At 44.5% G+C, this 26,441-nt stretch overlaps 1 protein-coding gene across 10 annotated transcripts in view; it reads right to left on the bottom strand.

The window, feature by feature from the left end:
• The window catches only part of LOC129124858 (IQ motif and SEC7 domain-containing protein 3-like), a 157,283-nt gene that overhangs the window by 76,905 nt on the left and 53,937 nt on the right, over positions 1–26,441 (bottom strand). For all 10 annotated transcript variants that reach the window (XR_013183854.1, XR_013183852.1, XR_013183853.1 and 7 more), the window contains exon 2: positions 21,560–21,589. Coding sequence is in view for 2 of the 10 variants with exons in the window: in XM_077184516.1 (XP_077040631.1) it covers positions 21,560–21,589 (30 nt within the window). In the remaining 8 variants the exon portion in view is untranslated. The remainder of the gene's footprint in view (positions 1–21,559; positions 21,590–26,441) is intronic.

The raw sequence follows: 26,441 nt of genomic DNA, 5'->3' as shown, positions 1-26,441 counted from the left end.
ATGGGGCTGTGCCACCCCCTGACACACAGGGGGCAGGGCATGGTCTGACTCTGACAGGGTTGTTTTGTTTTACTGCATTGTTTATTTTATTTTTATTTTCTTCCCTAACAAAGAACTGTTATTCCTGCTCCCATATCTTTTCCTGAGAGCTCCTTAATTTAAAAATTGTAACAATTCTGTTGGAGGGGGTTTCCACATTCCCTTTCAGGGGGGGCTCCTTCCTTCCTTAGCAGACACCTGTCTTTCCACACCAAAGAGCCCCTCAATCCTGGGAAAGGCTGGCTCCTCCTGTGGGATGTCTCTGCCTCAGACACAAACCCTACAAGGCTGCTGGAGTTTTTCAGGGCTGCCTTCCTGGGCTCAGCCCCTTTCCAGAGGCACCCATGGGTGGAACAGCTGGAGTCTGGCTGCTGGTCACTGGGAGACAGCACCCAGCAACCACACAGCTGAAGGGTCATTTCCCCTTCTCAGGGTGTGGAAATCAGAAAAACAAAACCTTCCACAGATATGGAAGGGTTTAATTTGCAGCCTTGGAAGAAACTTGGATTGATGTAAAAATACAGTACACAGATATGAAGCAGAAAAATCATAAACTTATATTTCTATAGTTGTAAGAAAGAATATGCCTTAAGTGTGATGGTGTTCACAGGGGTCTTAGGTTGAGGGAAGAGACGAGGATCTGGCTCCATGTTTCAGAAGGCTGATTTATTATTTTATGATATATATTATATTAAAACTATACTAAAAGAATAGAAGAAAGGATTTCATCAGAAGGCTGGCTAAGAATAGAAAAGGAATGATAACAAAGGTTTGTACTGACTGAGACAGTATGGACAGCTGGGCTGTGATTGGCCATTAATTAGTAACAACCACATGAGCCCAATCCCAGATGCACCTGTTGCATTCCACAGCAGCAGATAACCATTGGTTACATTTTGTTCTTGAGGCCTCTCAGCTTCTCAGGAGGAAAAATCCTAAGGAAAGGATTTTTCATAAAATATGTCTGTGACACCTTAAGTAAGTGAGAAATTGTACTGCTAAGATGGTGAAGGGTTTGTATTGTAGTAATGTAATAGTATAGAGCAGCAACTTTAAGTTATAATAAGAATTATTATTTAAGAATTTTAAAGTTATAATAAAAGCATATGTGTAGACGTTAGACAGAAGCTCATTAGATGGAAGTATCTGCAGTTTAGCAAAGTTAAAAAGTGATAAGTTAGAAAAGTAAAATAAACCTTGTTGCTCAATTAATTGGGTTAGAAAGTTCTGTATTGCCTTGTAACAAAGAACTTGTGGCTGATCTTGAGCTATGGCCGACTGCTTGCTCTCTGAAATCTCAGGGCCTCTGAGACTGATGTTTGTCTGAGTAATAAATCATTTCTAGCCTGATGGTGGTCCTATCCCTTCACTAAAAGCAGTGATAACAATATCAGGGATCTGCATTAGGGTCCCATCCCAGAGCATCCCCCCCATGACCACAGGATCTCACAGCCCCGGCTGTGCCTGAATCACTTTGGCCACACCAAACTCCAGTGCCCAACAGGAACAGGAGTGCTTTGTGGTGCTGGGCTGCAGACTGGAATAAGAGCCTTTAAAACATCCCTTCCATCCCCACCAGTGAAGAATCCTTCACTCAGGCAGGCAGCAGACTGCTCATGCATAATTTAAGAGCCTCCTCCAGTTTCCAGCAAGTCAATGAGAAATCTCCTACAACCCTGGATGTCAGGGGAATGGTGCCACAGGGGAAGAGAAGCCTGGCAAGGGGAGCTGAGCTACACAACTAAAGCAAAAGCAGCAAAAAATAAAAATGAAACCAAATAATTCTATAGAGGAAGCAGAAAAATTACTTCCAATGATTATAGGTTTGTGTTTCAAGTGACCAAAGGGTTTCCTATGACATTGTAGGACCTGGAGGGGAGCAGTGGCACAGCTGGGTGGGGATGCTCAGTGCAGGGATGCTGCTGGCACAGGATTCAGAATCTCCAGGGAATCTGTCAGAAAGGCAAAGATGCTCATGCCACCCAGATCACACCAAACTCAACCTCAACCATCCGGGTTTTGCTGCTTTTTCTAATTAAAAAATAAAACCAAAAAGCCCACACAAAACCAACCCACCAATAAAGAAAAATAAAAAGAGCAAAAAGAAAACCTAAGAAGCTTTTTTATCCCAGTTACAGTATTAATTGGAAGGAGGGGAATGAGGAGGAAGGGGAACAGAACAATTTCCTGGCACATAAAGTGGCTCTTTTCTGCCAAGCAGAATTCTGCCTTCCCACTGCACTGCCCAGGCACTCAGTGCTGCCCTGAGCTCTCAGATCCTCCCTTGAACTCCAGCACTTGCCAGGGCTCAGCCAGTTTGACACACCAGGCTTCCTGCAGAGCAGACAGCTTTGATAACACATTTTAAAGGCTCAAAAAGGAGAAAATGCCACTTATGGCACTTTTTCTTCTCCTTGCTGGGGACACCAGCCCTGTTTCCCTGGCAGGGACTCTCAGGTTCTGGTTTTTAAGGACCACTGCCAGGTGGGAACTTCAATCATCTCAGACACATCTGTGGAGTAATCTCAGTGTAAGTCCACACCAGCTGGAGCAAACCAGCCCTCAGATCCCTCTGATATTTCAATAGCTTCTTGGATTTGGGTTTCACAGAAGCCCAAGGAAATCAAATCCTTCAGGAGCATGGCAGCTCTGCCCTCCTGCAGTGTTTGTCTCCTGAAGCAGGAGGTGCTTGGCCTAATTCCACTTTTATACCATTCCATCCCAAATCTCATTGGCATAAGCTCATGGCAGTGCTTGAACAACTCCATCACAGACAAAGAAATGCAGTGTCTCACAGATTAATTTGTGTGTAAAAGTGGAAGACAAAACCCTTCTTGCCTCATGGCTTGACTGAGAGCAAGTGAAGTTTGTGCCACACTAACAATTAACAATTCATTTCCAAAGGGAGCAGCAAGTCCTCCCCAGCATCCCCCAGTGTATTTCCACCTCACAAACCCAACTACAGGCACAGCTACCTCATCCAGCTCACTTTTGTGATGACACAGGGTTTTTAAAGATCCATGCATTTCAAGTAACCAGGGCTGCATTAAATTGTCCGTGAGCTCTCCCAAGGATCCCTCAGTGAGCAGCTCCCTCCTTGCAGGAGAGCTCAGCCCAGCCAGGACTGAAGGGGATGACCTGGAGCAGTTCAATCAGCACTTCCAGACCCCATCAGCCCCTCCAAACCCAACCAAAGCCCACCCCAGTGGTGTCTGACCTTGGCCTTGGGCTGAGCCCACAGTTTGTGCGCAGGATGTCTGTCACAGACAAATTTTCTGAAAAATCCTTTTGCCAGGATCTTTTCTCCTGAGAAATTGGGAAGCTTCAGCTTCTCCACGTTTTGCTGCTTTGGATGTGATTTGGAGAATTGTTTACCCAGCATGTGAATTGTTTTTACTTGATGACCAATGACAGCCCCACCTGTGTCGAGGCTGTGAGCAGTCACAAGATTTTATTATTGATTCCATTCCTTTCTTTGCTTGCTTTCTGATGTCTTCTTTCTCTTTCTTTAGTATAGTTTTAGTAAATAATTTTCTTTTAATATAATATGTATCTTAAAATAATAAATCAGCCTTCTGAAACATGGAGCCAAGATTCTCATCTCTTCCCTTGTCCTGGGGACCCTGGAACACCACCCCAGATGTCTCCATGGACAGTCAGCACTGAATGCTTTGCTGTAAATTCAAGTTCACTGCACATGTCTGAACAGCTCTGTGAAAAGCAGGAGGCAGAGCAGGCCCACCTGGGCAGGTAAAAACCAGCAAACAAGGGAGGCTTCACCAAGGGCAACACTGATTGTCTCGTATTCCAGAAAGAAAAGGGAATTTCAGCACACAGCAGCCTGTGAATGGACCTGGAAATTGCATCTCCATCAGAAAGAAAATTACTTCTAAGCTTATTTCTTAGCTATAGTGCAGATTTTGGTGTTGGCCACGTTTTTTACTGTTATATGTTATGGAAAAAGTCCTGCAAACCACATTAGAAGTGTTTACCCAGGTTTTATTGCTTAAAAATATGATTTAAACAAAGGCAACAGAGAAAACTGAAAGGTTATTGAAGACATCTGAGGTATGAGTATTAGTTTGCTTACACAATTTCTGGCATACTTTCATTTTCTTAATCTTATTGAAAGTACAGTAAACACATTTCAGGTAACAGCTTTTCCTATAGAATTACAACTGTTCCTTCACTTCAAAATATAGGACCTTTAGATATAATTTAAAGCATTATTACTAGCATTCTTGTATTCATAATGAAAGTGATAACATTAAGATTTAAAATTTTCATTCTACTGTTTACTAGCTGTTCCACATGACTAATAACTTCTATTTCCTACACAAAGTACAGCAACTTTGGGGCTCTTCTTGCACCATGCTCAGCTTCAGTATCATGAACATAATTTCTTGAAAAGAAAAATACAATAAATGGTGCTAAAAAATAAAATCCAGCCCACTGATAGTCCCACCATGTGAATATTAAAGGAAAAATAACTTTTTGAGACAGATTAGAAATCTTAATAAGTGGAAATAAAAATATGTTATTCATCCAGTTCTGTAAGGAAGTGCCTAAAGCATCAAAACCATCCTCTAACATCAGGACATCCCATCCACATCATTCCCAGATCCCAGCCCACCTCCCATGGCTACAACAGCAATTCCTTCCACCTGGCAGAAAATGGAACAAAGCAGGGGGAAAGGGCTGGCACAGCCCTTGTACAAAATGACACCAAAAAGCCACTTCACATATTCCAGCATCCACTCTGCATTTCAAAGTGGGAGCTGCTCTGTTGTGACGTTTGCAGACTTTTCAAAGCAGCAGATCTGTGTTGCTACAAGCAGGAGCTTGCACTGAACCAGGTCCTTCACCAAGGAATGAACACATTTCCCCTCCCAAATCCAGTTATGTAACAGGACACCAACCAGCAGCATCATCATTATCGACTGAACAGAGATCTCTGGCATTCTGAGATGGGAATTAATTATTCACAAACAAGTCCTCATTAACTAAAGCCATTATTACCCACTTACACTGGAGAGCTGGGGTTTAATAAGCAGTGTAAGCAATGCAAATGGAAAATTACTCAGAGATAGCTCAACTCTGCTTCCAGAGCCAGCCCAGCTCCTGGCAGGACACATTGGGAGAGCTTTTCCCAAACCCACCCCAGTGCGGGCTGCAAAGGCACTTCCACAACGAGGATCTCTCACTCAATGGAAAATCAGGAGTTCTCTGCACTAAAATACTCTACAAAAACCTCAAATGCACCTCTGTGCCCTGAGGAGCCTGGTCCAGGGCAGGTGTCCCTGCCCATGGCAGAGGGGTTGCAAGATGAGATTTGATCCCAAACCAGTCTGGGATGACGACTCAGGAAACAATTCCTCAGCAAGAAATGCTTATTTAATGGTTTCTGAATGTAAGTGGTCAATACTCATTCCAGATCTCCAAAATCTCACAACTGCCAGCTTCAAAATGTGTTGTTATTAATTAGCAACTATCACACAAGAGCCAGGGAAACAGGCGCAGATTGCAGGGCTGGATAACCCCCTTTCCATGGCATTGTTTCATTATTCATCAGAAGATGCTGAGGAACATGAGGTTTGTTACTTGATCAAGCAGCAAGCTTCTAAAAATATTTTCAGTTCTATTTATTGGGAACTTGCTTCTATTTTTTTCCTTCGTATAAACCACTTGCATGGCAAAGTGCAACACAAGCCTGCAGCCAGTGTCATAAACATGCCAAGGAGGAAGGAAAAGCTCAGAGCAATCATTTGTGTGGCAGAAATCCCACAACCTTCAACAGGGAATGGAACTCTTTATCCAAACACATCCTCTAGGAAAAGAAGAAAGTGAGATTCCCTGCCCTGCCCCATCTGTGCCCACCACAACCCTCCCTGGTGTTCTCCCTTCCCACAGTTCAATCCCAGCACATGATGGAATTATGGAATGTAGGAGCACGGGATATCCTGGAAAGGACCCACAAGGATCACTGAGTGCAGCTCCTGGCCCTGCAGAGCCACCCCAAGAAGCCCAGCACTAATCAGGACATTGGTCCAACACCAGGATGAGCTTCAGCCACGGCTCTCCCAGCGGGTCAGGGCAGGCTCTGGCTGAGCCTGTGTGCAAGGAGCACCCTGAAAATGGGCACTGCCAAGCTGAAAGGCACTGCAGCCATCTCTGGAGGTGTTTTAGTCTAATGAGGGGCCTGAGGAGTCACCTGGGTGTGTTTTGGGACAGCCACTTAGGGAGGGCACACAGGAGAAACTGATTCACAGCAAAGTCAGCACGGGGGGAGGCAGAAGGGAGGCAGAAGAGTTGGCACCTCCAGCCTTAAGCGAGACCAGAAGGAAATCAGGCAGTGATGGGGACAGATCTGTGACCTGCCAGCAGCTTTTACAGACCCCTGGGACAGGTTTCTGAAATCCTCAGAGCAGTACTGACACAGTAACTTGAGCCACATCAGAGAAGAAGGGCTTGCATCGTACACCAGCTCATTTCCCAAAACAAGCAGAAAGCCCAGCACAATATTGGTGAGAAATCATTCTGCTGCACCTCCAAAGCACCTGAGAAATCATTCTGCTGCACCTCCAGAAATCATTCTGCTGCACCTCCAGAAATCATTCTGCTGCACCTCCAGAGCAGCCCTGCTTCCCCAAAGCCACCCAGAGCCCCCAAGGGGAGCTCCCAGTGAGCAGCCAGGAGCTTTTAGCACAGGAGTCCTACAAGGCACATGTGACAAAACCTGATTAACAAGAACAAGATGGGCTCCTGCCCTAGCTCAGCTGCTGGGTATTTCTAAAAACAAACCATCAGATAAATCAGAGACCATTTCAAACACAGGGAGGAGCAGTCAGGGCAGGTTTTCAGCCTGCACATCCAGCTGATCCCTCATAACTAATCACAGGAACAGGGACTGAAAAGGGACAAGGAGCTTCCAGCCAAGGTACAGCAAGGGGGAAGAGGCATTTTAATGAAATGCTATTAATTCAGCAATAAACAGACATTGTTTTATTACCTAATAACATATAGAACATATCTTACATATCTATGTTAAGCATATCTAACCCAGCTCAAGCTGTACACTCCTAGGTATTCATATGATGATCCCAGGGATTTGTTTTTGAAGAGATTTTCTTAGGCACTTACAAATCCCTTCATTTTTAGGCTGGTGTCTTGGCTGCAGATACCCAGAGCTGCTTGCAAGGGGCCATCTGAGCCTCCAGAGTCACTTGGAAGATGCTAAATTTTTACTGAATATTAGCATCTAATGAGAAATAGGGAGAAAGAATAAGACACTTCAAAGAAATACATTCTGCCTTGGTTTTTTAATCAGTTTCTGAAGTTGTTTCTAAGCCAGCTTAAAGCACACAAAGTGGTAGTGAATGAATTTTTGCTGCACAGTGCCTTTTTAAGAGTGAGGAACATCCATTATGAAACTATAAAAAGCAGCAATAGCAAACTCTGCTGTGTTTATCTTATCATTTGACATATCAAAATACCCACTTAGGATCAGAATAACAGACAAAAGTGTCCACAAAAGCAGAATTCTGCTCTGTGCTAGGAATACTTGCCCTTATTTCAATGGCAAGTCTCACTAACAGCAAACCCTCTTAACTGTGTGCCCTTTTTGAGTATTTGTGGCACTGCAGCCCTTCCTTCCTGCAATGAGAAGAAAGGTGAGATGTGAATGGGATTTAAGTGCAGTTCAGTAAATATTTGGCAAAGGCTGCTGCTCCTCACGCATTCAGCATCATCACTTCACACCACAGCTCCTCAGGGACTGTTTGGTCAGGACTGTCCAGGGACACACTTTGGAAGGGAATTCCTAATGAGCAACTGCATTCCAGCACTCACATCCATCTGCTTTCATTAACCTTACAAAGGAGATGATTTATTCATCATAAAGATATTAAAATGCACAAAGCCTTCTCTTATCTCGAGGTATTTGTCATTGTTTTGTACAGAAAATGGCACTTAGGAGGCTGTTTGAAGTCACAGTCACTTCTTTTTAATTACAGTTTACAGTTAATGGGCTCCTAGGGGAGACACTCCAAGGGACTGTGGCTGAACCAGGGCTCTGAGAGGGCACAGGTCTCACCCCAACAAGTGGCAGGTGAAATCCCACCTTCCCCATGCCCTCCCTTGTGCTTGGTTACCTCCACACCCTGAGCAGAGCCCTGGGCTGGGTCACAGCCCCCAGTGCTGCTCAGGAATCCCAGGACAAAATCCCTACTTAACATCAGGCAAGCTTAGTAAAAACCAGCTCACCAAAACTTTGAATCACAGAGTGCTTTGAGTTAGGAGGGACCTTAAAGCTCATTTTGTTCCATGGGCAGGGACAACTCCCACTGTCCCAGGCTGCTCCCAGCCCCAGTGTCCAACCCTTGGGCACTGCCAGGGATGCAGGGGCAGCCCCAGCTGCTCTGGGCACCTGTGCCAGGGCCTGCCCACCCTCACAGGGAGGAATTTCTTCCCAATGTCCCATTTAAGCCTCTCCTCTTTCAGCTTAAATCCATCCCCCTTGTCCTCACCATATTCTGTGGTGCTCAGTGGGGCTGAGCTGAGTTACCTGAGGTCTGTGGAAGTTACCTGAGGTCATCAGGTTATCAATGACCACCAATGCCAAGTTTATAATTTCCTGTCAATTTGCTTTTTCCTGAACATTTTTCCATCTTCCCACCATGGACACCCTGCACTATTTCATGCTCCACTTGTCCCTGTAAGTGCAGGCATCTTTCATTATCATAGATACTGAGGTAATAGAATGCTGATATTCTGTGCTATCTTCTTCCCAAATACTGGCCCAGTAAAATGCCTCTTCTGGAAACAGAGTTTAAAAATCCTATTCATTTAATGTGCACACACACACACACACAAAATCAGTGTTCACCTTTTCTTCCTAATTTAAAGTATTTTCTGTTTTGTCCAATCTGCTTACTACAGCCTCAGTTTAATCACTTGGTTAAATTATTGATCAATCAGCTGAATCACAGATATTTTACAGCACAGGACCCTCCAACAGGCTATTCCCAGCCCTCCAGGGCAGAGTAAATCTTCAAGTGATTCCTTAATAGCTTTTTGGATTCAGCTGTGAGTTCAGGGACAGAGAAAAAATAAATTGGAAAGAATATTGGAATTCTTGCCCCGTTGCTGCTCTGGTGGAGCTGTGGAACAGCTCATCCCTGTGTGCCCTTCACACTGCCCTGCCACCTCCTTTGTGTCCCCAGTTTGGAACCTCACCCTCCCTAACCTACCAATGCCCAGAGGAGAAGGAAAAATGTTTTGAGATTCCTGGCAACTCTCTGGCTTTGAAGCAATTACACTTGGGAAGAGGAGAGAGGAAGGGCTACAAACACCTGCTTTAAAATCAGTGTCCTAAAAATCAGCCCCACTCTCCTCTCACAGCCAGCTCATCCCAATGCCCAAAGCAATAAGGAGCTTCAAGATACTTTGGTTCTGATGGCAAGAGACTATCCCAACTATGGTGCTACAGCTTTTTTCCTAATTTAAAAAAATAAAAATTAATTTTTAATTTAAAATTAATTAATTAATTAAAAAATAAAATAAAAAAACAAACAAACAAAAAAAAAACCCCAAAAAAACAGAAGCCAACCACAAATGAACCCAGACACAAGAAACACAAGTCTATCCTAACAGTTCTCCAGGAGAATCTTCCCCTGACACTGTGCTCCCACCTCCAGGGAGCTGCAGGAACAAAAACCCAAATAACTGGTATTTCCAGCTGTTATGGACTCCCTGGGTGAACAGTGCTGCTTTTCTGCCCTTCAAGGTGGTACAAGCCATTTTTAATCCAGACCCATCCTCATGAATCACCCCACAACCCCAAGCAGGTGATTCCAACTCCATTACTGGCACCCCAAGCTCTTCCTTAAGCTTATCACAGTATTAAAGACACAGAAAACCAATTTCTTGGGCTGTTTTTTTTCCCCTCTCTTTCCATTTCTACAACTTTTAGAATCAATACTTTCTCTCAAGGAGAACAGCTGTTAAAATTGAGTGTTGAGCTCACCATCTGTGAGGTGGTTCTCTTGAACAGAGAATTTCTGTGTTTGGCTCATGGTTCCTGCCAGTGCTGCTCACATTTGCAAGTGCTTGCATGCAAGACAAAATGAACAAAGCCCAACAGAAAAACCATTCTGTTTTCAATAGAAATTACTGAGTAAGGTGGTACAACAAGACTTCAAGGAAATATTCTAAATCTGGAAACCTAAAAATATCTCTCTGCTCTAAAAAGGCTCCACCATTCAAACTCTTCTGCTTTCATTTCCTGGTGTTCCAAAAAGCAAATCCACCTCACACCATCTCTCAACACCCCTATTTTGGTCTAGATTTTTACCAGCAGTTCATCTGAGCATCACTTAAGTGCACATGAAGTTTTAATGTGAAAGGTGCTGTGTGTGCACAGCAACTGAAGGGTAAGAGCTCTACAACTCCATTTTTAAAACTTGTACCTCCCCAAAAACGAGCACAAACAACAAGCTTCTGTTTCCTAATGAGAATTATTTACAGCTGCACGGGGTCCATGTGGCTTGGACAGATGTTTGACCTTCATCAGACAGGCAGGAGTTCATTTGCTTTTCTAATGCTACAGGAGAACAAAGATGCTCCAGCCAGAGATCCCACAGCACTGGGGGAATTTATGGAAGGAAGGATGAGTTTAATGGGAAATAGCCCATGGGGGTCAGTGCTGACTGTCCACTGCTTAGTTCTTCCATTGCAGAGGAAATTTCCTGCCCATCACACTCTGCACTACTGTTAGGAGAAAGGAGGACAAAGCAAGAGCTCAGGGTTTATATGGCAGGAACCAGAAATGAAAACTCCTCTTTTGCAGGCCTGGTTAAGGGCACTTATTTTCTACTTGCATAATTTTATTCCCTAATATTGCCCACTTGTAGCTGGCACTGAGAACAGACAAGTTTCCAGAATCACGTTGTCCTTTCTGAATAAAGAACCAGTAATTAATTTACAGTCCTATTGTACCTTTCCACCCTCTTCCTATTGTTAATTATCCACTGCCTAATAGCCTCCTACATCCTTTCAAGGAGTAGGTATCAATTTTGCCACCAGCTAAGTGAAAAAAAAATAAAATTAAGAAATAATCAGCTTTTATGATTCCCATCTAATCCTACACCTTTAGGATTGACCTGTTCTGGCTGAGAAACAGCACCAGGATGTTTGGCCTCCAAGTGATAATTAAAAAGCTCATTACTGAACTTCATTAAAGACCTCCATAAAAGCCTGAGCCTGGGAGAGGCTGAGGTGAGGGAGGGCAGTGCTGGGGAGGACTCAGAGCCCCAACAGCCCCTGGAGTTTGTGTGGCAGCACTGCCCTGTTTGATTGTGTACACGAGGAAGCTGATCCCACCAACCCTACAGGATGGGCTGGGGGTTTGGGGGGTTATTTCAGGCTGTAGCTCTAATGGTTTGGTGTAAATTAGAACTGGGGTCACTCTAGGAGGGCACAAGGTAAAGGAGGACTCACTGAGTCTGAGAAGTGTTCAGGACTCAGCAGCACTAAAACTGAAACACATCTGGGAAATCTCTGCCCTCACACTCTGCAATGCAGGAGGCTGAAGGTGAGAAGGACAATCCTGCTCCTCCTGCATCAGGTCTGTAAGTCTGTCTGTCAACAGCCTCTCCAAAATATAGACACAGTGAGGTGAAGAGTAACCCTTGGGCTTTTCCTCCAGCCTTGCTCAGCACATGTTGACACCGCTTCTACAAAATGAATTCAAATAAAAGGAAAGAAAAATATATCAAAGCTTCTACTCTTTTGGCCTCCACAGTTCCTCTAACAAACACATACATATGTCTGCATCTGCTGTGGAGCTGAGACAGGAAATTCTACGAATATTCTTTTTAAGATTAAGATACATGGAGTAATATGTATTTAAATGCCTTAAGAATTCTCAAAAAATTCTTCAAATACTTAAGTCATTACCTGTATTTAACACTGACATAAACCAGGACTGCTTCTCACTAGGACTTAAGCCAACTATTTCTTATGAATCTGGCTTTGGAAGAGTGACTTCTTTGACTTTCAAATGAAGGTGAATCTTCAGAAGAGATTGGTTTAGGCTGTGAAGGGAGCTCTGTTTGTGTTATCAGATTGAAGTGCTCTTTGCCTGGCTCCTCCTCAGCACCCCAAAGCACTCCACAGTGAATTTCCCTCCCCCTCAGTGATGACACCTTTTCCCTGACACTCTTCTGTGCTTCTCCAAGGTCTGTCAGCCAGGCACTGAAATGGTTCTGGTGCCTAAATCCAGCAGTGCCAACTAACTCACAATTAAATTATTTGCGGAAGTGCAGCCCATTTTAGAGCCATGGGATTACCAATTCCCTTGCAGTGCACAGCCCCAGCTCTTGAAGGACCAAGGATTATTTAGAGCAGATGAAGTGCACAACCAAAGCAAGGCTCCTGTCATGGCCTGGCTGCTCCTCACTCCTCGGTGGCTGTGCCTCAAGGCTGCTGTCCCCTGGCAGGGGCACACGTGGGGCAGGAGGTGATTTACCAGCAGCTCCTTTCAAAGCCAACAGCAGCAGAAATAGATAATGACACAAAATCAAGAGCTGTAACAGCCCAGGCAAGCCTGGCTTATCTCAGTACACTCTGAGCACATAATAAATGACAATGGGTGAGCTGCAATGCTCATCTTCATTGCAGAGTGGAAACTTCCCTCAATTTATGCATCAAAGCAGAAGGGTTATGAGAGGGCTAGCAGCTGAAATGAATTCTTGCTGGATTTCTGATATTTGCTTGAGCACAAAGGGATGGTTTTTACCCAAAACAGAATAATGGTAAGTCATCCTAATTCATGCACGTGATGGGTTTGCAGGATCAAGAAAGGAAGGATGTGATGGACTGGAGTTCAAGGTTCATTTTAACCAGCAATACACTCCAATCTTTACCACTTCTAAACTCTTAAACATCAAATTTCCTTTGTATAATAAACAAAAATAACTGAAGAAACAGAAAGCCTGAGGATACCCAGAGAACATTTGCTAACTGTGCTCCTGGAACACTTCCAAACATGGCTCTTGAGTATGGGATTCATCAGAGAGCACCATACACAGGGCAGGGCAAAGAAAATTTGACCAGGAGCAAGTCAGTTCCTGCTTATCTTCTACACACTTGTTGTTTGGTAAATGTACATAAATGTACAGTATTTCATGCAGCTCTATTAATTTTAGCTCCAATCTCTATTTTTCTGTTCAGATACTGCTTCTTGAATTAAAATTCAGAGGAAGAAATCTTATTCCCCTGGTACAGTTAATTATTATAAATAAATTACAGGGGTATCCCAAGTAATGTGTTTGATTTAATCAACGAAAAGTTAATGAGGCCAAATTGATGCAGAAGTTAGGCAAGACTAAGCTGACAGGGATTTAAAGATCTGTTCAGCTCCTGAGACTGCAGGATCAATATGGGATTTGAGCAGTGAGAGCATCCACTATGGAGCCAAGGGAAAGGCTTCACTTTCTGCTCCTCCCCTCCAGAGAAAACAGCTCAGGATGGGGCAAAGCAGGGAGGCACTAAAGGTTCCAGCTCCCACTCTGGGGGTTTTACCAAAGAACTCCCAGCTTACAGCCTTCACTGAGCTTTAATAACCAGGAACCTCCAGCAAAGCCTCTCTTTTACTGCCTTTTCTTCATCTTTGAGAAGGGACAAAATCTACAGCTCCACTTACAAACCCAGCTACAACAACATCAGCATAATTTGAAATCAATACAATATTTGGCTGCTACAGTCACAAATGCAAATGAAACTTTAGCCTTGACTCCAAGAATTTATAATGCATTTTGTGGAAACCTGAAATTTTCTTTTTGTCTTTATGTTTTTAGTGACTGTTCTCAGCTTCCCCAACACACAGTTTGCTCACTTCATCTTCCACTTATTGACAATTGCACTTACTGGAATACTTCCAAAAGCATCATTAAAACAGCTCAGACAAGGAACTAGATACCTGAATCGTGGTTAATTCCTAATCCAAGGACCATGCTTGAGCTACATGGAGGCATAAAACTACCCAAGATACAGATTAGGAAAGCAAAAAATAAACAAGGGCCTTGAAAGTTATCAGACTATTTTCACAGATCTATTTTTTTGCTGCATATTTTCCTGTTGGATGGAATTAATCTAATCATGACCACCTACATGAAGCAATGAGAGCAGGAAGAAAAACTGGGCAAGTTCTGCCTTTTGTTTAAATTGTTGGTGTGCAGAGCACTACAGGAAAATTGCTTTAGCTTCAAGTCCTATCTAGAAACGTCTCATACATGAATTCTTTTCAAAGAAACAAATTATGTGCAGGAAGCAGAGACTTTTTTTCCACCAGGGCATAGGGGCAGGTCCTCAGCAGAAGTGCCTCTCTCCTGCTCATGATCCCAGCAGTTTGCACATGGATTTCCAAGAGCTGGTGCAGACTATTTTCAGTGTTCTGCAGAGAAAATTAATTCTGTTCCTGAAGTCAGGTTTTATTCCTGTCCTCTCAGGGCTCTGTGAATAACACTACATCTCCATTACAAATAAATACATAAATAGAAAAACTACTTTAAACCCATAAGAGAGCTTCAGACCATACCCCGTGCCCCTCTGGAACTCTGCTCCAGTGGGGATGGAGTTGGACTTTGAGATCCTTGGGGGTCCCTTCCAACTCAGGATATTCTGTGATCCCAAGTGGTTCTGTTGGATTTGCTGTGTCCCAGTTCTGTTTTGCAGGACTGAGACCCCTCAGGCAGCTGCAGGTGGCTGAAGGAAGGGAGAAATGCACATTTCTCCTACCCACAGCACAGACCAGGGGAAAACCCTCCAACAACATTACAGAGCACACAGAAAGTACAAAACACCCCACATTTCCCCTTTCTTTATACTCCCATTCCAACCCCAAGATTCACCCAGCTTTTCCTGTGAATTCTAATAGAAAAGAACAAAAGCAGCCCAAAGAAAATGGCAAAATAATGAAGGAAACTCAAACTGCTTAATAAATTCCAAAGAGCAATCCTGTGGCACTGCAAGCCCTGGGCTCCCTGAATTGAGCTGTGCACACATGTTGCTCATTAAACAGCCTTATCTCACAGATAACCAGAGCAGCCCCTCCAAGAGCTGGGGATAGAAATGAGCTGCACTCAATTAATGTGAAACCACTCACAAAGCTTTGTCCTTCTGAGATTGCAAATTCAACAACCACTGGCCCGTTGGGAGCTCTGTGGAGCACAATCAGCACTGGATCCATAAATTACAGCTGTCTGTTTCCAGGGGAAATAACTGGGCAAAACGCTTGCATGTGCTGCTTTACCCACCTGGGTGGAATCCAACGTTCAGCCAGACTTGATTCTACTTTTCAGTACAAAAAGCAGAATTGCAGCAATTCAGAAGTCAAACTATTAATAAAATGTATGGCCTGATGCAAAAACTTCATCTGCTTGCACACAGACACCTACCTGTGTTTACACAACTCCTGCCAAAAAACCACAACATCCTTTTCTCCTCTAATTCCCCCATTCACAATTCTCTTGGACTTCCTCGAGGATCGAGTCAAAGGGATTGGTATTAAGGGGTGTCAGGTTGAGCTGGGTGTGAATTCAGTCACCATGGGTCAGAGGTGGGGCAGGTATCTTCTCTTCATTGGGCAGTTTTCTTTATCTCTTCCAGGAGATATTTTCTGTTCATGGCCACTGAGTGTCCCTGCATGGCTGATCCAATCCCATCATCCCATGGGGAGAAGCTCCGCCCAGGGGAGGAGCCAAGCATTCCTACCTGGATCCAATCTGAGGTTTGGGACAGCCCAGCAGCCTTTGCCCAGTGCATTGCCAGAGGAGCAGCTTCTGCTGCCCTGCATGGCCAGAGGGAGCCCAGGCCCATCTGCAGCAGCCCTGGAGCTGCAGAGGAAAACTCCCCCCTTGTGCAGGATCCCTGCTCCAGCAGAGCCACAGCTGGCACTGCAGGAGGGCTGAGCCCCCATGGGATGGGGCTGTGCCACCCCCTGACACACAGGGGACAGGGCCTGCTCTCACTCTGGCACTGCTGGTTTGTATCACTGCATTTCATTTTAATTTTCCTGGTAAAGAACTGTTATTCCTATTCCCATATCTTTGCCTGAAAGCCTTTTAATTTCAAAATTACAATAATTCAAAGGGAGGGGTCAACATTTTCCATTTCAGGGGAAGCTCCTGCTTCCCTTAGCAGACATCTGTCTGTTCAAACCAAGATGGGGGGAAAACAGATTGAGTTAATACAGGACATTTTTGTATAAAACACTGGTGGTGTTGTGGCTGTGACAGAATCATTTGCATCACCCAAAGGCAAAGTGATGAAACATCATGAAGGGCCTGAAGATGGTTACAGTAAGAAATTTCTCAGTAAGAAATCCAGAAAAGTAAAAATCCATGTGAAGCACAGAATTATGGGCACCTTTTGAACACCATCAAACCACAAACACATCCCCCCTGCTCACCAGCATGTGCAGCTTAAGCTCCACAGGCAAGACACTGGGACTGAACTAAAGAAATCTGGTTGGCTCTATGTTTCATACAGTTTTGGGGGGAGATAAAAGGAGTTTTTTAACATGACAAATGTATCATCACTGTTAAAGATGTCATAGAAGCAGTTCTGACAATTTGATGAATGCATCACTGTCCTTTCATTCTGAAGTTCAGATTAAATCTTAATTTGAAAGCCACTGGAAGCTCCACAGCCATCTCAACTACCAGAAGCTGTTTCCGTATGTTTTATTTCTGTTAACAGCAATAAAACTAATTTAAACTAACATCAGGAGACTCATCAGATTCCATTCCACTGGAGAGGGTCAGCCTGACATTTATGTAAAAAATCTATTGTAAGAAAATTTGGGAGGTTTTAAAATTACTAACAAGTGATGATTTTGCACATTTTAAGGACTGGTGATAAAAGTGTAGCAGAGTCATTACAGAATGATTCAAACCAGCCAGAAAAGGCCATTTTTACATATAGACACTGAGTCATTTAGAAGGCACAGCAATACATTCCAACTTGAAAATTAGCTTTACAAGTCCCTCTGTGTTTAATTGTACTTTGCAGGTTCTCAGGGAGGAGGCTGAGTCACACAGTTCAAGCAGATTTTCCCGGAGTAAAACAAAACAAAGAGTTCCTAAAACTTTGCTTCCTGCTGGACTTTCTGTGCTGCTGCCTCCTGCAGTTGGTCAGGGTCTGTTTCACACCAATCCTCCCCCTCCACCCAGCACAGAATGAGGCTGATCCTCCACAATTCTCTCCTGCTCTAAAGTAAATTAGACAATTACTGTTCCGTCTCATCTGATGTGCACCTTTACAAGGAATCAGCCTTTCTGTGTGATCCTCAACAGACACAACTCCACACATTTCCCCCATTTATTACAGACTGGGGAAAAAAAAAAAATCACTGTTTTCTTTTAGTTCAGCTAAATAACTCAGCTGATGTTTTCCCCATAATTAGTACTTCAGCTGCCCTTTTTTCTTTCTTCTTATTTTTAAATGAGCCTTCAGCCTTTTCACTCTTCCTGGGCCTATTTCATAGCTCCTCCAAGGACACCACAACTTTCTGGCAACAGCCTTGGCACCTCCCAGCTCAGGAACCATGAAAGCCTCTCCTTTTATGCAGTTCTGTTACATCTTCCTTAATTTTGTGCCTTGTTTCTCCTTTGAAAGCACACAACTAGGAAGGAGCAACTGGAAAGAAACAAAACCCCTAAAGGTGTTGTTTCTGGGCAGGTTTCAGAGGGTTTGCTCATCACAGCTGCTCCCTGAAACCCTCTGCTCCTCACTCTGCTCAAATCCTCCACTCTGGTGATTTTTAAACACACAAGGCCCGTGCAGAGGGAAAAGGAACATCTGCTGCTAAACCTTGAGACAATCCTTGCAAACTTTGACAGGATATACTGCACAGACATCTCCATTGTGGCTGTCACTTCACACCACTAAATATCAAAATGCCTTGTAAAACAAATTGCATTTTCTCCTGGAAACATGTGAACAAAGCTAATTAAAGCAGCTCCTCACACTGACAGCTCCACATTGTGTGTGTGCATTGCACCTCAGAATGCAAAGTGTTCAAAGCCATCTCCTCATTTTCACAGATTTAACAAATACCTCAGCCTGGCACTCCCCAAAGGGAAAGCAACGTGAGTTTATTCCAGCACAACTGTATTATAAGCAGAAAGAATTTTAAGGGCTTGCACAACAGGAAAATTCATGATTTTTTTGTCACAATGAGAAAGCCAAATGAAACAAATAAAGTCAAGGCTATTTTTGGTTGTTTTAATGTATTATTTGGAATCATATTGCTTTGCTGTGTCAGCCTTGTCTGTGCACAGATTCTGTGTTTTCTGCATTTCACAGCACTATAAAACATCTTGTGGATGCAATTTCCTCGTTACAAGCAGCTATAAAGCTACTGAAAACAAATCCACCAGGGCAATATCCTTTGCAACTGAGCAATAGTGTAAAATTCCAGGAATTGTATTGGATATTCCATTCCAGCATGACAAACTCCAGCTATTCCAGACCAATCTCTGGGCCAGGAGCCTGACTGCACTCACCCAGCTGGGAGAGACCAACACCTCTGGCTGCATCTCAGGTTATTTGGAGTGATCCTTTCATATCTTCAGTGTCATTGGCTGAATCTCAACCAATCCTAACCAATACTTTCATTTACTGCCCACAAACAGGAGCCCTTCTGACTTCCCTCTGTCTGTGCAGTCAACACTGGGACAGGACATTCCATGCCTGCCTTCCATCTGCTCGTGGCTCCTTGCACCCCTTGATTCCATGGAACCACTTGGCTGGCCAGCATTTGGATTGGCTGCTATTTTGCTGATCCCTCTGTGAGCAGGAACAAAGATCTCTTCAGAGATTGAGCACTATTCCCCTGACTGATCATTTCATTTGAGATAATTACATTTCATCTTCATTTGCCAGAAAGAAAGGAAAACAGTAGGAAGCAAATTAACCACAACATAAAGATGCTGCCCAAACATCAACAGAGCCTAGGGAGCTTTTGCCCAAGACAAGACCACAGCTGACCAGGATGTTGTGCAGGCAGAAACACAAAAGCACAGCCTCAGTGACATTTCACATCAGAGAAAATGCAGTTTAAGAGGGAAGATAGAGAATTTACACTGATTGCCTGCTACTGCATCAGTCTGGTTAAAATCAGGCTGCCAGAGAAGGCTGGAGCTGTCTTGGAGCAGCTCAAGCTTGCGGTGAGTAACAGGATTAATTCCCTGAACAGCCTCAAAGCAAGGTGGGAGCAGCACCCCAGGGCCCAGCCTGGCTGCCCCAGGGCTCTGTGGGGCACAGGTTGCTGGGTCCCTGTCAGAGCATTGGGGGCAGGACAGTGGGGATGGATGGAGAGCAGAGATCTCTGCTGCCAGGTCAGGAACTTGGGGTTTATTGCAAAGGGCCTGGGGGCAGGGCCCTGCTGGGAGCTGCCAGGCACAGCTCAGAGCAGGACTGAGAGAAGAGAGGGGGAGAGAGGATGAGAGGGTGAGAGAGTAAAAGAGCAAGAGAGCAAAAGTATAAGAGAGCAAGGTTCCTGTTCCAATACAATAAATCTTCTTCTGTGTTGAATATTCTCATTCTCACTTAACCAATCCAGTACAAGATACAAATCCTATAGCATTTCCATACAGCCTACAAGAATCATTACATTGCCATCCTGTGTTACATTTTAAACCCTAAAAACTCCTCTTTGGGCCCCTTCTGCCAAGCTGACAGGGTCTGCTCTGCCCCTTGGGCTTGTCTGCAAGCAGAGGGTGTTGTTCCATCAAAAGGGGATCACCTTCAGCTGGCCACACCATTGTTTTCCAGTTGTTCAGTAACTGGGGGATCTCAAAGCTTGTTTTCATTTCAATCTCGCTTACAGTTTCTATATTCTGAAAATCTTTTGCCAGACAATCATATTGATAAGGCTTTCCCCCAACAGTTCCCACCAGCACAGCCCAGCCACGGGGCACTGCCAGGTCCCAGAAGGGCACAGGCCTGGGCAGACCCTTCCTCCCAGGTGGGAAAGGCCCTGGCAAACCCTTCCAGCAGTGCCCTGTCAGTGCAGCCACCCTGATGGAGCACCCAGTGCAGGACAGTGCCTGGCAGGAGCCAGGGCTGGACTTGGGGTTTCAGGCAGCACCAAAGCAGAGCTGAAGGCAGAGGCTTTCAGCTGTGCCTGGGCACTGCCTGAACCCCCCAGACACACTCTGCAAGAGAGGAGCTCCACACACACATCCTTGGAGCAGCCAAATCCCACAGGAGGCTCAGGGACACACAGGACTGATCACTGAGGCTGAAACACATCCACACTGCTGGAAATCCTCATGCCAGGGGCTTTGCTTCAGTTTGCAGCAGCTGACCAGCACTAGTCCTTCCACACCTGCCAGCTCATGGCAGCTCTGCTGGGAGCTAAAACCCCAAGGAGAGAATGCAGTGATGCCCACAGGCATCTCCCTGCAGCCTGGGGATCAGATCCAGCTCAGTTGCTGTGCACTGGACAGATTCCCACCTCACCCTGCACAGCCTCCAGCTCAGGCCACACCACACTGATCCTGAACTCTGCTGAAGCCAAAAGCACCTCAGAGGATCTTTAATCCTTTCCTACAGACTTCTGACTGTTCTGCAGCTCATCTGTTCTTGGGGATGGTCTGCACACCTGTGGGTAAGAACTGGATTTTAATTCTGCAAGGGAAGGTCCTGCCTTGGCTTTGGGGTTTTACAATAAATAAACACGGTGCCTTAAGATGCAATGTCCTGACAGTCCCAAAACACTGCAGGGAATGATGGTGAAGCCACAGTCAATACCATGAACCTCATTATCACTGATCAATAGTCACACTGCTGCAGAATCAAGGTATCTGCTCAATGGCCATGCTCCCATGAATATGGAACACTTTCAGATTCAAGGATGGAGTTTTCACTTCTCAGTCCTGTTGAGAGCCCTTTTGCAAGCTCTGCAAGCTTGACTCAGCCATGTGTGCAGAGAGGCAGGAACAAAAACCACCCCTGAGTGTAAAACACCAAGGGAGCAAGCTGGAAGTAAAGTATCTGATAATTACATGAAATTCAGATTATCTGATCCTTCCAAGTGCAGAATGAGCACTGCAATAATGAGTCAACAAAGGCTCTCTCTGACAGGTGGAGGAGACTGCTAAGAAAGCCAGACAAGTGCATGGATGTCCCCTGAGCACAGATGCTGCCCCAAGACTGGCAGCAGCTGGCACACAGCTCCCAGGACACAGGGCTGGTGACAGGAACTGGGATGGGGAGCACCAGGAACTAACCATCAATGTTTTGTAATGATCCAAACTAATCCCTCACTCCCAAACCACGCTGGAGACAGAAGCATTCAGTAACTCCTCCAAGGGAGAAGAACCTTTACTCAAACACCAAAGGCATGCTAAGCACCAACAATAAAATGCCCACATTAAAAAAAATCGATTTCTATTTAATGCTTTTAAATAAAGTACTTTCTTAGAACAAAGAAATCAAGATGATGCACACATACCTGAGGCTTCTTGAGCTGTCACCTTCAGACCTGTAAAGTAATACACAAATACTTAGGACACAGTTATTTCCAGCATTTATCATTCAAAAGCCATGTACCTTCTCAAGCATGCCCTCCCTCTGTACTTCAGTGAGTGTCTCTAGGGCTTGTTGTACTTTTTCTGCTAATAAGACATTTAGAAAAGAAACACATCTACTTAGGCTTCTAGGAAATCTGTTAGAAGTTAAAACCCAGTTAACAGCTGAAGTCAATAACTGCAATATTCAAACAGGTGACACACCCTGAATCCTCAATAAAGATCTTCCTCAAACATGCACAGAGATTTATTTTCCATCCTTACAAGTGGGAAGCAGCACTCTGACACTATTCTAGAGGCAGATTATTTTGTACATTTTAATTTTTGTCTTCATCTCTTCTTCACACTTCAGCTGAAAAGGTCACAGGCAAATAGTTCTGGAATCCAACACTCAGCTTTATCAGACACTCAGAAGGGGCCAAGGTTGGCAAATAAAGGTAATTTAAAATCTTTAAAACCTCACACTTCTGTGAATTTCAGAAATGTGCAAAAAGGAGAGATAAGATGTCTTAAGTTACAGAGGGGCAGGTTAAAGGTGAGATAATTTCATCAATCAAACATGGAACCAAGCCTCTCCTCTTTTCCCAATATTTTTAAGCAAAGAAACTTAATTCAGGATTATTCACACTGAACAGGATTTCATCTCCAAGGAGAAATGGGAACATAATATTCAAATTTCAGGACCAAACAAAAATCCAGAAGAAAACATAGAACCATTTGCCCAATTCCTTTCCTCCCTCACTCCCAAAGCTGCCTCCCCAAAGTTCTTTAGGAACTAAAGAAAAACCAGTTGTATTTAATAGACACAACAACTTCAGAGCAGTTTTCCCAATGCAGAAGTCCCACGAAGCTGAGCTCAGCCCTGCACTCCCAGGAGTAATGAAGAAATTACTGAATGCAGTGTTCAGGTGCCACCTCCCCACACTCAGCTCTCAGTGAATTCCATCTGGCAGAGCACACACCTTGCACTGGGAGAGATGTTCCTGTAATTGCTTCTGCTTTCAAGTTCCCAAATACAGGAGACAACAATTAATGGCTTCATTCCCTGCCTCTCCTCTGGAATAACAAACTCATCCAGCAGGGACAACGTGTCCCAGTGCTCGGAGCCAGCCAGCGTCACTGAGGTGGCACCGGGCACCCAAATCCCCAAAGTCCTGCAGCCCATTCCTGCTCTCCCTGGAGCCCCAGGACTGTTTCCAGGGGGGTGAGGGGGATCTCCAGCTGATCACCTCCCAGCCCAGCAAACAGGCAAAGGGGGCCCACCACCCCTTCTTTATTTTCAGGTTTCCCAGAAAAGCTGGGAAATTTCTCAGCTGCTACATTTGCATTTTCAAGGGTAAGATTTACTCGAGTAAATTCTGAAGAGTTGCTCAGAGCGGGTCAATTTTGCTCAGGGAATGAGTAATTGATGAGCAGAGCTGAATGAACACAGAGCTGAAAGAAACCACTGCTTGTAGTCTGAGACAGAGCATTCGATTTTCTTTGAGCATTCTTTGAGAGGCAGGATTGGGGATCAATATTTAATGTTCCTGCTCACACAGGAAGCATGTGCTGGGCTCTGGGTTAGCTTTTTTCCTTTTGACCCACACAAAAGAAATGATACTGGCACAGCTGAGACAAGGAGAAAGGGGAAAAGGCTTCTGGCAGTATCTTGCATGATTTATTTCAAGGTAGACCCTAAAGGAAAAAAAAAATTTAAAAGTGCACAATAAAGAGAATATCTTCTGTGCTGTAGTACTTGGAACAGCACAGATTCCATTTAGATATCTGAGTGGTATCACTGATGAGATAAATGTCACACAATGTTCTCCCAGATTTCTCCCCTTAGCCCTGGATGGTTTCCAAGATTTCATTTTGAGTAGAGCTAAATATTACAATATTGCATTCCTATTGAAGTACAAGTTTGCCTTCTTCCTGACCCCAGGAATTTCATTCTCAGTAGGAAATACAGTGAAACACATCCTTTTTGAGATTGTTATAGCCAAGAGAGGCAGAAATTACTTTCCTACAGTAGTAATTACTGTAATTTCATTGCAGGCAGATGCCAGGAGGAACAGGTACCATAACAAACCTTGAACCAAAAACCAAATGTAAAGAAAAACAAAAAACCCCAGCACTTGAGGTTTACAGGGGGATGCAAACCAAAGTGACCATTAAAATCCTGAATGATTTTTGAGTTTCACTAAGTACTGCCATCACCATCTGACAGTCCATATCCAAATCATGGATATTTCAGAAACCAGCTCCACTCCCACCACCACAAGGATTTCTCTTTGTCACCACTACCCTCCTATAAAACCCCCATGCAGGAGTACAACAAGCCAACTACCTTGGCTTCCAATTGCTGACTTGGTTGGCAATTTTCCGACAAACCATCCTTGGTGGGAAGTGTCAGCTCCTAAAAACTGGCGACCATTTACAGGAATAACACAATTTCAAAGAAAACGTAGGGAAAAGCACAAGATGGAAAAGCCCTTCAGATTGGGAATGTGAGAGGTTCCCATTCCCAGGCCTCCTCTTCACTGAGGTGACAGCAGGACCTCAAAACCTCAGCAGCAGCAGCAGCAGAGCTCCTTCAGTGGCTTTTCCTCATCCCAAAGATTTCTGCTCACGCCAGCAGGAAATGTTCAATTCTCATTATTCCCCCCAAGAGCCAGAATAAACAAGCTGAAAGCCCTGTGGCATCTGATTTGTTGTTGACACCTAAAGCTGCACTTAGAGGGGAACAGCACAAGGCAAATCTGCTTCCAAAGGCAGCTCCAGGACCAGCTTTCCTCTTGCTCATTAGAGTAATCATTTTCCACATTAAACACTGCTCAGAACCATCAAGGTGTGTGTGATATGGACTGAGATCCACAACAATTCCTAGCTGAGCAGATACTTTATCTGGACAGTGAGTTGTGGCAATGTCCTGTAAAAGTATACAGCAAGTGGTTTTCAACAGTTCTGAAACTCTGTTTGTCTAGGATTCGTGTTTGGGGGTGCACAGTGTGGTACAAAACCAGCCAAAAGCAGAAGTGAAACCTTTCTGCAAGAACCCACAAATGGACAGGGCTTTAAATAGTTCACAGAGCCACCCCTGTGGTAGGAATCCCACTCAGATCTCACCTCCTTGGAGCTGTCACTTCCATCAGAATAAAAAGAACTGGGGAAAAGCCAAGGTTTCTAACAGCATGTCAGACATCCACTGAATAATCAGACTCCATCTGAAATGCATCTTCTCACAAGCCACAGGATCTGGTGCTACTGTAGGAGACTCTTGGAGTACACAGTGACCAAGTATTACAGAGCATTCTAATTCCATTTTTCACAAAAGGAAAAGATTGAACTGAACCTTTACACAGCACTACAAGGATCAATGCATTTGATTAAGCCTTGCTTTGAGCACAGAAAGTGCCTCAAAACTGCACCCAGCACCGGTTGTTCTTCTGTAGTGTTTGAAATCTTCCAGCATCTGTAATGCAGAGGAACTGATTACCTTGAAGGGAAAGAGCTCCAGAGAGAATTCTTTGATGGCCACAGAAATGATACTCCTGGTATGAGGAGCAGTGAACAGTGTGAGGTTCCTGCAGGTGAATGTTCTGAGCAGCATTTCAAACCCAGGCAGATGTTGCCAGGAAACCTCCAACCCCATCTAAAGGCTATTAGAGCTTTCCAGGATTGTTATTCGAGCCTGCTGGGTGTGAATGATGTTCTGTGCCCCCGTGGATCCCAGCAAATGTGCAAAGCTCTGCCAAGGAAAGCAACACTCTCCTCCCAGGAGTCTGGGAAGAGCAGCCTCAGGAACGGAGTCAAGCTGGAATAAAACCTCCCAGCTCAGCCACTGTCCTGCCCTTACACTGAGAAAAGCAAGGCACAACTTCCCAAGGATATTTCCTGGGAATTGCAGCAAGGAACCTCAGAGAAAGAAAAAACAATTCTTATCTCATTTGCTGCTCCTGTTGTTCTGAACCTGTGGAATGTGCTGGAAGATTATTTACCTGAAGGGATGGCTTGATTGGATTCTGGGGAGGGTGTTTTGATTCATTGACCAGTTGGATCCACGTGTGTGTGTGCTGGGACTGTTGGCTGACAGCCACGAGTTTTCAGCAGTTAGTTAGAAGTAAGTATGATATAGTGCAGTATAGTATCTCTCTAATATAGTTGTAATGTAATACAGTATAGTTTTAATAAAGCCAGTGTTGAGCATTCCAAAGCCTTGGAATCAGATGCCAATCATTCCCAGATTTGGGCTCACCTGATTTTACAATATTCCAGCCCTGCTTAAAGGGTCTGCATGAGCAGCAGAGCACTGCCAGCAATGTACAAACTGGGAATTGAGTTGGAGGGGACTTTAAAGCCCATCTCCTGTGGGCAGGGACAGCTCCCAGCAGACCAGGCTGCTCCAAGGCTGTCCCACCCAGCCCACAGGCAGTGGAGATTCTCTTTAGGAGCATCGGGGGCAGCACGGTGGGGATGGATGGAGAGCAGAGATCTCTGCAGCCAGGACAGGAACTTGGGGTTCATTGCAAAGGGCCTGGGTGCAGGGCCCTGCTGGGAGCTGCCAGGCACAGCTGGAGCAGGACTGAGAGAAGAGAGGGGAGAGAGGATGAGAGGGTGAGAGTAAGGGAGTAAAAGGGTAAGAGAGCAAGGCTCCAGTTACAATACCATAAATCTTCTTCTGTGTTGAATATTCTCATTCTCACTAACCAATCTAGTACAAGATACAAATCCTATAGCATTTCCATACAGCCTATAAGAATCACTACATTACCATACTGTGTTATATTTTAAACCCTAAAAACTCCTCTTTGGGCCCCTTTTGCC

Source organism: Agelaius phoeniceus, chromosome 11, assembly GCF_051311805.1.
Source record: "Agelaius phoeniceus isolate bAgePho1 chromosome 11, bAgePho1.hap1, whole genome shotgun sequence".
NCBI classification, from domain to species: Eukaryota; Metazoa; Chordata; class Aves; order Passeriformes; family Icteridae; genus Agelaius; species Agelaius phoeniceus.
Note: the sequence above shows the minus strand (reverse complement) of the source record. Positions and strands in the feature narration are given on the sequence as shown.